Source organism: Cnephaeus nilssonii (genome assembly GCF_951640355.1).
Source record: "Cnephaeus nilssonii genome assembly, chromosome: 9".
Classification (NCBI taxonomy): domain Eukaryota; kingdom Metazoa; phylum Chordata; class Mammalia; order Chiroptera; family Vespertilionidae; genus Cnephaeus; species Cnephaeus nilssonii.
Genome location: NC_137080.1, coordinates 24137087 through 24151791, shown reverse-complemented (window position 1 = coordinate 24151791; position 14705 = coordinate 24137087). Strand labels below are relative to the sequence as shown.

Here is a 14705-nt window from a genome sequence, read left to right as displayed (position 1 = left end):
AAAAAAAGATAGCTCCTTATTTTCTCTGGTCTTAGGTATTTAGTTCCATAGGAACACTGTCATCTTCTATAATACATTTTTATAACATTTTATCCGTATTGTCAGGATTATTTTATAGTCAAGTTGGTCACCTGTAGCTATAATCATGTTCAGTATCTATTAATGGGTCTTGTGTTTCCTTTTGCACAAAAATTGTACAACCTAGAGAAAGCAAAAGCTGTATCCCAACTCTTACTTTGTAGATTTTTTTCTTTAAAATATATAGACATTTACATTTGTTGAGTACACTCCTTCTGCTAGAAACTATATGTTATGTAAGTCTCAAATGTTGACCTCACTCTGGGAGGCAGTTGTCACTCTCATTTTATACAGGAGGAAACGGAGGCTCAGGAAGATTAAATCAACTACTTAGGGTTCAATAGCAAGAGATAACCGTGATTTGAATTATTCTCAGTCTGACTCCAAAGCCACACTTTTAAACCTCTACCATATTGCTCCCTTAAATGGGAAAAATTACTGAAGAATAAATCAGCCCTTGAAATACTAGAATTTAAAGCATTTCAGGCAACTGAATAAAAAAATGGTCGTTGCTTGGATGACCAAGACAGGCAATTTCAAACCATATTAGCTAAAACTGAAAATTGTTCCAATAATCTCTCTGGCGTAAGTGGAAAAAAAAGAAAAGCCCATCACGGACAGTTTTATAGTGAAAAGCTCCTTGTTTGGTTGTCTATTACATTCCCATGGAGGCAGGACTGAGTCTCCTCTCTTCTATGATGGGATGGTAAGAAGCCCCTGGCTCTCTGTTCCGCCCTAGGACAGACAGGAAGCAGTGGCTGAGAACATGTGTGAAAATGTGTGTGTGTGAGCCATGTGCACCCCAGAGGCACCAATCCACCTGTTCCCTCGGAGCCTGTGCAAGCCCAGAAAAGGTTCAGGGTCTGTCCCAGAGGACCAGGGTCGTTATCCCCAGCCAGAATGAGGGCTTGGGTGGCATAGATACAAGGGAGAGAAATGATTCTCTCTCTTTTTTGCCCACTGTTTCCTTCCCAGAAATTTCTGACAGAACTGCAAGCAAGATGCACTATGTATCTTCTACTCTTGAATATAGAGGACCAAACAGAAAAGTGGGCTGTAGCTGAGGAAGAGCTTTCTTTTGAGCAACGACATGAAGGGCTAATTCTTCTACCCAATCTTACCTAATAATAGGCAAACATGTAAATTGACCGTACCTTCGCTACACCCATAGCCAATCAGAGTGACCATGCAAATTAACCAAAAAAAAGATGGCGGTTAATTTGCATACATAGGCACCCAACGCCTGTGTCCCAGGAACATCCTGGCACCCAGGTCACTGTGAGGTAAGGCCTGATGCAGGAGCAGACCCCCTGCAATCAATCGCAGGGAGCTGGGGCTCCACTCCTGCACAAGGCCAAAAGCAGACCCTCTGCGATCGATCGCAGGGAGCTGGGGGACCTCTCCTTCTCCAGGCGAAATCTGGAGGCTTTCGGCCTGGGGCAGGAGCGGACCCTCTGCGATTGATCGCCTGGGCACAAGCAGACCCCCTGTGATTGATGGCAGGGAGCTGGGGCTCCGCTCCTGCCCTAGAGGCTTTTGGCCTGGGCAGGGGCGGAGCCCACAATTGGTGTGAACTATAGAGGAAACACCTTTTCTGACTGCACATTGGCTAAGCTTCCTGTATGCCACTGGTAATATTCTTAGTAACTTGGGTAATAAGAATCCAAAAAGGTGATCTAGGGTTTTTCCACCACACTTCTGGAGAAAAAAACGAAGGTCCGCTGCTGGAGGGCTAAGAAATGTCATATCCTGCCCTAGCCAGTTTGACTCAGTGGATAATGCCTCGGCCTGCTGACAGCAGAGTCTGGGTTCATTCTGATCAAGGGCATGTACCTAGGTTGCAGGTTCCTCCCTGGCTGGGGCCTAGATCAGGGCTCATGCAGGAGGCAACCAATCAAAGTGTTCCTCTCACTTTGATGTTTCTCTCCGTCTTTCCCTTTCTCTTCCACATTCTCTAAAAGCCAATGGAAACATATCCTCAGGTGAGAATAAAAAAAAAATAAAGAAAGAAATGCATATCCTATGAAAGACACATCTTGAAAATGCCTAAAGAAAGTTGTCATTTTTTCTTGGTGAAGGAACTGGAGTCTGTGTTGATGAAAACACCTTGGTGGCTGCGGTGACTGACAGTGGCTGCAGCAGCGGGGTGATGGGGCTGGTGCTTTCCCCTGATCAGCCCGGTTGCCTCCCACAAAGGGAGGCCAGACTGTGGCTTAGGCCGTCAGTAGGACAGCCCCTGAAGGCTCCCAGTATGTGAGAGGGGGCAGGATGGGCTGAGGGACTCCCCACCCCCAGTGCATGAATTTCATGTACCGGGCCCCTAGTCTTGCAATAAATAATAAATTAACCAATCTGTTGAAAAACTGTAAACATGAGTTTGATTTCCTAATGTAAAGTCACCAGCATTTCTTGACCACATTTCCCCCATATACTAGTATTCTCCACATTCTCAACCAGGTGTGAATAGCTATTTGCCAACCTTCTTGAAACTCTGGAAAGCCTACCATGTCCCAGGCAGTGCTTGGCGCTTTTTGTACCCAATCTCTTTTCTTTGTCACAACAATATGATAAAGATATTATTGTCTAGAGATAATTTTATAGAGGTTCAGTAACTTTCCTGAAGTCACAGAGTAAGCTTGTGACAGAACCAAGATGGGGACCCACTTTAGTCTCCAAAGCTTACCTGTGCTCCATGATGTTGTACTGCAGGGGCGAGCTTTAGATGCGGTTGAGCCCTCACAGACGGTCTATGAATCCCGTAGGAAGCGTTTACTGGCAATGCCAGTCTCTCAGTAAGTCTGCATGTTCCTGGAGGGGCGGGGTCTTTTTAGATGACAAGTGTCTGGCACAGTCTCTGGCACATAGTAGATCCTCAATCAATATCTGTTGCATTGAAATCCAACTGCTCACATAGATGTGACCTATTTGACAACGTTTCAGCTAAGTTTCCAGGTACATTTAAGTCATGTCTGACCTTTACTTGGGATCTTTACACTGGGGTCTTATTTTGATTTTGTGACATAGAATGTGCATAAAGGATAAGGGGTGTTGCCTTCAGACATGGGAGGCATTAATAAATCAATGAGATTCTGCATGCCAATCTTAATATAATGGACATGGGTTATAAGGAGACAAGGGTGTTTCTGGGAAACAAGCGTTGTGTTTTGTTCTTCTCTATTTCTAAATAAATTTAGGACACTCAGTTATCACGCCTGAACTCTTCTATTTACTCGGTGGCTTCCAATCCTGATATGCAAGACCATATTGTAAACATGTAATTTTTAATTTGAGGCTGTTACATTTTCACAATGTAAAACATTGGATTTCATTCTCTCTCATATATGAGTTTTACAAATGTGGATTACAAAATACCAGGATTCAAGGGAAAGGTAGAGCTGAATGGTGGCCCTGTTTCCCTACCTTGGGATGAACTGGCTGGTGATGCCTTTAAGGACATGGCTATTTCTGCAGCCCCCTGTGGAAGGAGTCTCCTGGTCCATATCTGCAGCTGTGCTCTTTTCTGGAACATTTCCTCTACTGAGCAGGGGGTCCTTTTTGTTGAATCCAATTGGATAGCTGGTAACATGTTACTTGGTGAGAATCAGGATATTAGCATGTTGTTATATTTTTAAGAAATTATCTTTATTTTGATTGTTTATCTAGACATGCCAATGGATATTTAGGCCACATTTTGAGCAAAAACTCACAAGGTGTTTTTTGTTTTTCCCCCCAAAACTTACTTGTGTACACAAAACAACACAATTTTAAGGGTTTGCTTAAAAGAACAAAGCGTAAGAAATACAGTGAGATACAAGCTCATAACCAATTTTCAAATCAATGAGCATATCTGATTCTACATGAGAAAAGGTTACAAAACAGGTCTGTATTTTGTAGGAAGCGCTATAGAAGGACAGTGTTGCAGGATGCGCTCCGAGTCCCCTTGTGGGAAGCCTTAAGCACTAGGAACAGTGGGGTCTTGACGCAGCCTAGCAGGGGCTATAGGTGGGTCAGGGTTTCATGAACAAGGTTCTGACTATTCACAGAGGCTGTTGTTACAAGGAAAAGCAGGATTTGCCTATCAGGCCTGGCAGTGTTATATAGTCTCTTTCTCTCTTTTAATTTGATTTCATTTACCTTGCTTACTAAAAATAGCCCTTTGACCCCTTTCTTCTCAAGCAATGAAAGAATTAAACTCAAGTCAGCTGTCGGTGGCCCATGGACCAGAAGAAGAATGTGAAGACAAGGTCCATGGATGATCCGCAGCTGTGTCTTGACTAGTAACTGGACTCCTTCCACTGAAATATTGCAAGAGAGCTACTGGTAGGCAAGAAAGAAATGTTTTCACATTCTCTTGCTTTGCCTAAAAATAAAGAACTCAAGAAATCTCCAGTTGACTGAACGGAGGCCACAAATGCATCATGTCTCATTTTACTTCCGATTTTTATTGTACCAGTAGCTGCTTCATAGGCTTAACCCCTGGATATTTGGTAGTTTTCTCTGTGAGTTTTTCTTTAAGACCTAATTGTAGCATAAATACTTTGGCCCTATAAATCTGGAACTACTAAAAACGCCCCCAATATTATTTATTTAAGTTACAATATAAATATAATTTAAACAAAGTCCATTTCCTAAAGTCAAGGTAGAGCTAAAATAGCCTTTTCTTTCTAATCTCTACTGTATTGCCCCCAGGAACTGCTGTCCTTGATTTGATCTCATGTACATTAAAAATAGGTGACTCAAAAGCCCTTTCTGCATCATCAAACCAAAATAAGTGAGGTTTGGAAGCAGGGATACATTCAACATCTTCCCTTTTGGGCCCTACCAAGCTGAGAGCTTCCGAGTATTACAGCAATAAAGAATCATCTGTCAGTTCATAGTTATTACAGAAAAAAATAAAGTTAGTGTTTAGTTTTCACAACTTCCCTTCTTACCCCTACCAACTATTTCAACTTATCAAATCCATCCATTTCATGAGGTTTTCACTCTTTCTTTACTACCATCTGACAATCTCTCCATATTCAATAAAACTATAACCAACATTCCAAAATTTCCCTAAACCTTAACTCCGCAAGCCTTAGTCTCTCTGCAGGAACTTCTTACAGTCCAGTCAAGTTTCCAACATTTCATCTGTACGTTAGGAGAAATAAAAGCGGCACGTAGAAAATGAGAGTTAACTGGCGTTCTATTGTGAAACAGCTTGATAGTGGCAGGAACGATCATGAAGTCACCTTCCACCACCACACCATTTCAGTAAAGAGAAAGGGGCAGTGCCGATTTTCACCTAACATTAGTGATGCTGGGACTTCTAAACAGAAGGTTCAATGCACAGAGGTTAGCTGACTAGAGAAGACTGTCACAGACTGATTTACAGCCACGTGTTTGCAGAAAAAAAATGGCCACAAAATTCCCAGGTGATTCTACGAGTGACAGGCATGATTAAGCATAATGATCTGCCAGGAAGGTAAATTCTGTGAGAAAATGGAAATATGTTCTTTACTTAAATAATATCACCCATCTTCAGCTAAACAGGTGGGTAGCGGTTCACATGAAATTACGGAAAAAGAAAAATCCAGTCACGATGAACACCAAAGAAATGCATGCCAACCATTAACCAAAGGTGCTTTGGTGCTGCAGCCATAGGCGGAAGGGTGGGAGGGGAGCAGGGAATTCCCTGACGCTTAGATGACAGGGCCATAGAGGCTCCTGAGACCTGCTATGTCTCCTGCAAGGCCGACACACTGCCATGTTCCATGACAAGAGTCACATAAACACAAGCTCATCAGCGGGCTCGGGGGACAGAATGTGCAACATCGCTGCGTTGAAAAGTGACTTCAGGTTTGCCAAAGGGTCTCGTTAATCTGAGGAAATGATGCTCGGTGCCACAGGTCAAATGCTATGGTCTCAAGCGGAATGCACGTGAAGTTTCCAGAATCTTTCCTCAAAGACTTGATTGGGTTTGGTTTGTGACCTTGGTTGGGATGCAGAAAGGTGGATATGGGAAGGCAGTTCAGAAGGACATCTGTGAGGACTGGAGTTGGGCAGCTTTCAGAAGATGAAAGATGTTTAAAGTTAAGGCCTTTATCTGCAAACAATAGTATATTAATAAACTCTATACCATATTTACAAATGCATTCTCTTGTATTAAAACTAACAGGATTCTGTTCACAGTGCCATTGTTTATACAGGTAGCAATCCCATAATACTCATGTATTTTGGCATGGGAATCAGTAGCGCTTGGTATTTACAGAAAATGTACATGTGGTGAATATAAACATGTCACTGAAACTGAGTTATTGATAAAAGACAGATTGGCTAATGGTGCAAAGGAATGAACTGTACAGCACCTTCCCCTCGGATCGGATAGGAAACGTGGATTCTTAAATTGAGAAGATGCCAAATCTCTGACCCAAAGTGGCATAAAGTCAGTAACAAAACAATGAACCCCCTGTTCAAGTTTGGGTACACTGAGGAATCTTAGTCCAAAGTTTTAGATCCATTGTCTAGTGCATAAAATATAAAAGTTAAAAAGATTTATTATTATTTGATAATAATAATAATTATTATTAAAATAGAAGGTCCTTTCTCTCATGCTCTCATCTGTGCTCTTGCACGTAAGACCAATATCCTTGGAGTTCCAAATATGCTGGTGTTTTTGTCATGCAGATCAGCAGTCAGATGGCAAATGCTAAAATGCTCTGGACTTAGGAACTGCTGCCTGTCACAATGTGACCCAGGGCCGTGGGGACATGGCAGTAGCACCTCTTTCTTTCTCCCAGTCTTCTCCGTGAGGGGCAGGCCTGCCCCTGGACTCGGCTCCCATGTGACTGAATGGAGTTGCTCATTTCGGCAGCTAATGCTGAGGTGATGAATGGCTTCTGTACACTGGGAAGAAGGAGGGGAGGCAGGTGAGTGGGAGCAAGGTGGCATTCCAAAGAGCCCCAGGATGAAACCCAGAGAGCGGCTGGGTTGATGGTCAAGAACCCCTAGAACTCCCCTCTCAGGAGGTCTCTGCTCAAGGCGGTTCTCATTCTCTGTGTGCAGAGCAGGGGGCAGGCCTGGCTGGCACTAGGGGGCGATGCCTTCAGTCACAGTCTGCTCCTCATTCTCAGTCCCGTGGTCTGTGTGGTCTGGGCTGCCACCACCACTGCTTCTGTGTTGCTTGGGCAGCAGGCTCTTCCACTGGGCTTTGTTGTGTGCAAGATGGCTTAGCATGTTCTCAGACAGGGCACTGTTTCCGGTGAAACGGGCCCATTCCTGGAAGAGTGGCTCCACGATGTAGGTCATGAAACCTGAAACAGGCAAGGCCAAACGCATCACCACAAGGGCAGTAACACCTACTCCTTCCTCCCTCGCAGACAGGACCGGGCCGCTATGTATTTGGCCCAGGGATATGGAGGCAAAGTAAATGTGGTTCCTACCCTCAGCCAAGGAGCATGAGGTATGTCTTCTTCAGCTTGGCATTTCACCTCTCCGTGCCTCAGTTTCCTCATTTGTAAAAAGGAGTTAAGAAGGGTACCAAACCCACAGGGTTGTTATGACAACGAAATGGCTTAACACATGTAAAATGCTTAGAAAGCTCCTGGCACACAGTAAACACTCAGTAAATATTGGTTATTATTCCTCGCAGAGGGAGAAAGACATAAACAAGTGGAAGGAAGTTTGTGCTAGAACTAAGGAGGATGGGTGGGGAGGCAGGAAAGGGAAAATGAAATCAGCAAGGGGCACATCACTGATTTAGACCATCTGAGGAATTCATACCTTTAGCCTGTAGAATCTTTTTTAAGGATTATCTTTTCATAGTTTTGTCTTACTTTCAATTGTGTTAACCAACTAACAGCAGGTAAATAAAAGTTCATCTTCAATACAGATTTTTACGTACATAAAAGTCTTGGTTTAATTAAATAAGACTGTTGATATCAGACTTCTTTTTTTTTTTGCATGCCTGTTCTCTTAATTATTTTAGACTTGTTGCTTTCTAATTATATTTCATGCTTAATGTGTGTTTCGTATTAAACACGATTTATGAAAGTAAAGATAACTTTCAGTCTAGGCAGGAATTAATAGAATGATCACAAACATATACATATTTAGGTTTTATTGTTATTTCCTTGAAATGTAGGTGTGGGGAGAAAAGGCAAGTGTTTTTCAGCAAAATAAATCTCCCACCAACTCACCCTGTATGTGAACAAGCATGTGAATTATGAGGCTTGATTTGATTATCTTTTCATTGGACAAACAGTAGGTCCTTGGCCTTTGAGGATGCTATAGAGATGGGAAGAGGATGTAGCAATGCAGAATGTTACTGTACATTTCTGCATTATCTCATCTTAGGTGAAATATAATTTAAATATTATAAGATCATCTTAGATAACCCAAACCGAGGAGGAAAGTTAAGTCAGCAACTTTATGTCTGTATTTTAATAAGGTTATGTAGGGAGTGAGCAAGTACGAATTTCATTCTTGAATTTTCTTGCTTCCTATTCTTGGATTTTCTTCACCTCCTTCACAATCTCCATATCTAGTTTCTAATATCTTTCATCTTAACAAAGATTAGATATCTAAAAAGATAGTTTGCAAAACTATAACGTTTTAGATGTAAATATTTATCAAGTTTACCTTAAATAGAAAAACATTACGAATCCAACATTTTAGAATCCAATACTTAAAAATCAACTCATTTTCTTCCTGAAGGTACTCTGGAATTACATCTCTGTGTTTCCACTTGTCCTGTATAAACCTCTTACAGTAGATAGGAAAGCCATTTTAAAGTCTGGACGACAGACTTTAAAACACAATTTTTCAAACCAGGGCAGGCTTTCATTTCAAACTCATGACCAGATTTGGGAACCTCCCTCTGCTACGCAAATGGTGGAGGGACTTTGCCAGGATATTGTCCTCTTGAAGGGGAGGGAATGGGGGAAAGGAGAGATGGTGGCCTCTGAGTAAACAAGGATTGAAGGAGAGCCTCTTCCCCTCATCTTTCTACAGATTTCACCAGTCAGAGGGTCTTTGAATTCCATATCTTCTTTTCAAAATGTAGAGTTTGATGGCAAGAGGAGAGCAGGGGTGGGTGGGGTGGGGAGATAGGAAGTCCCAGTTCCACTTGGGTGAATATGAATTACTTAAACAGAAAATCAGATCTAAACCTGGGATGGCACTCAGGAAATTCCCACGTGGATTGGGACCGGGAAAAGAGAGCGGACATTTTCAGTCCCAGGGGAACCAAGACAGAGGAAATTGCTGCTTTACTTAGGACCCACTGGGAAATCCTTTGTCTGGGACGCTGAGGCCCAGCCCCCATTGGACTCTATTTATTTGTTTGGATTTTTCCAGTTCAGTCTGATCTAGCTCTACACACCACACTTCTCAACCCTGAACCTACATAGCTGGGAGATGTGGAACAGAGACAGAGAAAAATATATGTACTAAGGATTGTTTTATAATCACCTTCTTTTTCTCTTTATTATTGGTGTGCTGGTGTAGCATCCAGGGGATTTTCCTAGTCACTTAGTCCCCATCCCATTTTAAAAACAGGTATCTATGGTAACCACATTTTCCTGAGCTGAAAATCAGGACATATGATCTGACAAAATAAATGTGTTCTCATGACAACAGGATAGAATCTCTGAAATCAGCTTCGTCGTGAAAATCCAGGTTGTATGCTTAACAATGTGAATGTTTTTCTTTGGTGGTTCCAAGTGTCTTTAACAGGTGCCTGGCAGGTTTTTTTCTATCCAGAGCTTAACGAAGTGGGTCAGTGGATTAGGAGTTTGGTCAGGGTGAATCCCTTTTGAATCACATTTAGGGAACCTCGACAGGAGGGAGCTGGATCCGGGGAGGCCAAAGCTGCATTTCTGTTAACGTTGCTCCTCCTCCCCTTTCCCAGCAATTCTGTGGCTTCACCTGCCTTGGATTCTTCCTGGGTTCAATTTTTTATAACACCCCCTTTCCCTTTTTTGGGTAGGAATCACTTTAATTGTAAAAACAACAGAACAATATTAAGGAAAAAAAGGATAACCAATAATCTCATAATTCCAACATATCCATTTTAATGTTTGTAGATTCCATTCGATTCTTTGTAACTAGATTAATGTTGTCCCTATTTCCCTAGGATTACTTCATCATATTTTGTGAGACTGAGGATTTGATTTGACCTTCAGTGATTGTAAGCGTATCATTTAAGAAATATTTTTATTGTTGACAGTATTACAGATGTCCCCTATTTCCCCCCCTTTACTCTCCTCTGCCCAGCCCCTCTCCCCGCTCCCTCCCACCCAGGCTTTCGCCACACTATTATTGTCTGTGTCCATGAGCTATACATATAAGTATGTAAGTTCTTTGGTTTATCTCTTTTCGACTGTAAGCATATCATTTTAACTTGCTCTGGTTTTCTCAATTTTAAGCTTATCCTTTTCTGGTGCCCCTTTCCCTCCCAGTGTCATGGCATTAAGCTTTGAGGCTTTGAGGTCTGCAACATTGTGAATGCACTAAGCTGTCTGAGGCCTGTGGACTCTGGTGAAAAACATGAACTGGTACATGTCAGGGCCATTGCTTATAAGTAAAACTAGAGGCCCGATGCACGAAATTCATGCAGGGAGTTTGGCCCTCACAGCTGCAGTGGCTGCTTCGGCCCTTGCAGCCCCAGCTTCGTCCTGAAGGATGGCCGGAAGGTCGTTCAGCTGTTTGGTCTAATTAGCATATTATGCTTTTATTATTATAGATGTTAAAGTTCTGAGTGTTTTTTTTTTTTCCCTGAGTGGTTTTAATTGGAGGGAACTGTAAGGAAAAGAAAGACGTGCTTTATACGTAGATGAAATTAGTAGAGTGTTTAAGGAGTGATGGAAATTCTTACTGGGTCAAAAATATTTGCCCCCTAAGGTGCCTAAAATTTCCAGTTTGCTTTGCTTAACAATCTTATGTATAACTTTTTAAAGTAACAATTATTTTAGATTCATTAACATCACAGTTTAACAGTTCAGTGCAATGGACACTTGAGAGTGTGGTCTTAAGAGAGTGAGACTGAAGGTAAGTTTTGAAGGAGAGCAGAGAAGGAGGCATAGCATGGCTGGCACGGCCCGGCTGGGTCTGGGCCTGGGCTCTGGAGATTGAATGCTGGGGATGAGTTACATTTATCCAAATTGGAAGGATCCTAAAGGCGGATTTTGCTGACTTCCCACCCTGTAAGTCCTAAAGAGAATGTGAACTAATCCGATGTTCAGCAGCAAATAGTTGATTCTTATTACGTTTCTTCTACTCTATTTGGTTTTGATTTAATTCAGAAATATGAAGTTAATAAAAAGTTAGTTAATGAAGTTAATAAAGGTTAGTTAAGGGTTTATAATAAAGCCTTCACCCAATTTTTCATTACTTCTCAATTGGTAATTACCCAGTACATTAGTCATGATTATGGTGTTTATTTGGACTCAGTCATTCACAGGGGCATTGATTAAAGCTCTAGTTTGGGTATTTCACACACTGTGTGTAGATCGTCTTTTCTTTGTGATTCTTGGCAGAGGTACCGAAAATGTTCCTTTAAAATTAAAATTGAATTCAACTCACCAATTTGTATACTAGGGATTGAATCTTTCTGTTGGTTACAGAGAGGACTGATTTCCAGTTCAAATTTCTGTTCAAGGTCACCTAAGAAGAAAGAAGAAACACATTGGTAATCTAGAACTTATGCAAATGAGTGTTGATAGTTTTATCAACCTATTTGGAAAAAGTGGTCCTGTGAATTAATGTTCTCTGCCTTGTTATCGTTAGGAAGCCTTTTGCTTCCATTTGCTCTGTCTTGCTCTGGTAGCTTCTGTGAAAATTTAAAATATCAGAGTGTCAATGACCATTTATAATAGGCTTGTTGTAAATAGCTGTGCTCTGGGACTAAAATAAACTTTTGAACAAGCTCTATAAAAACAAGAACATGACTAATGGGCATTCCTAACCTGAAATGCAAGTTCTGGCTTTAAGTTACAGGTTAAGAAAACAGATTTTATGCTTCTACCCCACCTTTCACTCTTCCAGACCCTCGTCTGGTTTCACCTGAAAAACCAGAAACGATAAGTAGGTAGGAAATGGAGGCCAGGAACCAGGAGGTCTCATTTGAAGAGCATCTCAGTGTGCAGCAACAAAATTTATCAGAAATAAGGGTCTGATATCTTTCATTCTCATTCCTTAGACTTTTACCTAATATAACTGAAAGTTAAAAAAAAAAGTATAAAGGTCAGAATGATAGTTCTTTTTAATCCCTATGTCAGCTAGAAAACCAAAGGAGAAATGCATCATGCAAAGCTTTATCAAAATACTTTTATTGGTTCTTCCTGAGGGTAAAAAATTGTGGGTAATTGCTGCATTGGGAAAAACAATCTGGTTAATTAGTAGATAAGCTGGTCCTCAGAGAGTAGCTGGGTTTACAGATATGAATGTGCCTCTCCAAACTAGAGGAGCTAAAAATACAACATTTATACATGCTCACTCAGTGTGCCAGGCACTGCCCTAAACATTTTACCTATGTAATTAACTTAATTATTTTACCTATGTAATTAATTAATTACTTAGAATTAACTAATTATTTAAATCCTCATAACCACCTCATTATAATCCCCATTTGACAGATAAAGAAATTGAGATGCAGGGAAAGGAGGTATGTTGACCGAGGTCACACTGTTAGTAAAGAGGGGAGCCTGGGTCCCAACCTAGGAAGTCAGGCTCCAGAGTGTCTGCACTTAACCACTGAGGTAGAACCTCAGAGATGCCACATTTCCATCATTTTCTCTAAGAGTGCAGCTGTGCCTCCCCTGGTGTCTGTGTCCTGGCGATTCTCAAGAATGATGTGAGGCACTCACTCTGGCTTAACCTGAGGAGCTCAGGGAAGCCCGATGATGATAGCCTTCTGAGGACAGGGCATGCCACTGTTTAATATTGAATTGAATTCCCCTAAAGCCAATTCTACTCTTTAACTTCCTATTTCTGTTAATAGTGGTTTCTCAACCCATCTTGACACTTTGGACGAATTTGATTTTTCCCTTTCCTTCACCCTCCACATTGAGGCATCAAATCCTATTTATTCTTCTCTTGCCTTTCCCCCACTACTTTCACTCTGCCTAACTCTAATCTGGTTGATTGAGAAGATACTAATCTGTACTTCCAACAGGACAGAGATTCTACTTCCTGAAGGCATCAAGAGGAGGGGTAGAATCCTAACCCCCGTTCTCAGAATGTAACACTGTTTTCCTAATTTCATCTTTCTCTCTGTCCGCCGCCTTGATTTCAGGGGATTTCCTTTGCTCAACATCACGAGTTATTAAAGATACTTTGGATGGGACTATTAGCAGTCTGTGGAAGCCCAAATCCTAAACTGAAAGCCGTGTAGTTTGGATGACAAGAGTCTGCTTTCTCCTCTTAAACTGGCTGAACTTCTGCTAGACCAACAAGCAATCTTATATAATAAAAGGGTAATATGCAAATTGACCCTAATGGCAGAACGATCAGGAATGACTGGTTGCTATGATGCGCACTGACTACCAGGGGGCAGATGCTCAATACAGGAACTGCCCCCTGGTGGTCAGTGCGCTCCCACAGGGGGAGCTCTGCTCAGCCACAAGCTGGGCTGACTCAGGCTGCCAGTGCAGCTGCAGTGGCGGGAGCCTCTCCCACCTCCTCAGCAGCGCTAAGGATGTCTGACTGCCAGCATAGGCCCTATCCCCCAGGGAGTGGGCCTAAGCTGGCAGGTGGACATCCCCTAAGGGCTCCCAGGCTGCCAGAGGGATGTCTGACTGCCAGCTTAGTCCTGATCCCCCGGGGAGCAGGCCTAAGCTGGCAGGTGGACATCCCCTGAGGGGTCCCAGACTGTGAGAGGGTGCAGGCTGGGCTGAGGGAACCACCCCACTCCGCCCCCCCCCTTCCGTGCATGAATTTTTGTGCATGGGGCCTCTAGTTAAATAACAAGGACCCAATATGCCCTCTCTATTCTTCTCTCTCTTCCAGGGGTCATGCCAGAGCAAAGGGCATGGAAGCTCACCTTTAGTGATCAGAGTTACAGATGTTCTAGGTTGTTCCTCTTATGAGGCTGCACGTGCATATACTCTGAGAACAACAACCGGTTTTTGGCAGAGATTTTACAGATTATTCTTCTTGGTTGATCCCATTTACTCTGCACTTGGACAACAACTTTGATTCACCAACTGTGTGGACCTTACAATCTGTCCAGGTGACATGGTCCCCGAGTTGCTCATAGTCCAAATAAGGGTGCAGGCTAAGCAAAGGAAGGGCAGTCAATGCCAACGGGAGCACATGATTGAGTCAAAACCAAGAGGGGCAGAGGGGAATCTCTTCTCTTTCCCATTGCTTGATTTCCAAGAACGAAGAACCGAGCCCTCCTCTCACTATGCTATTCCAATATGTTCCATATCACACGGTAAAGGAAGTATTTATCTTATAAAACCTGAAACCTCTCTGCTCCAATTTCATCCTATTTTCCTTTGTTTTTCCCCTCAGTGGAGATTTTATATCACGGGCAACTAGAACTGACCTTTTGATTTGTAACCACTTACACCCAACTGCAGTGAAATGACACAGATTGTGGGAGCCACGTGAGTACTTTTCCTCTGAGCGAAAGAGGCGGTGAGCAG

General features: G+C 42.4%; 1 protein-coding gene across 2 annotated transcripts in view; it reads right to left on the bottom strand.

The window, feature by feature from the left end:
* Window positions 1-3750: 3750 nt before the first annotated feature.
* PDE7B (phosphodiesterase 7B) overlaps window positions 3751-14705 on the bottom strand; it is a gene marked incomplete at its 5' end in the record, with an annotated part of 269952 nt that continues 258997 nt past the window's right edge. For both annotated transcript variants that reach the window (XM_079781363.1, XM_079781362.1), the window contains 2 exons: window positions 3751-7367; window positions 11638-11718. In XM_079781363.1, coding sequence (XP_079637489.1) covers window positions 7144-7367; window positions 11638-11718 — 305 coding nt within the window. In that variant the 3' untranslated portion in view covers window positions 3751-7143. The remainder of the gene's footprint in view (window positions 7368-11637; window positions 11719-14705) is intronic.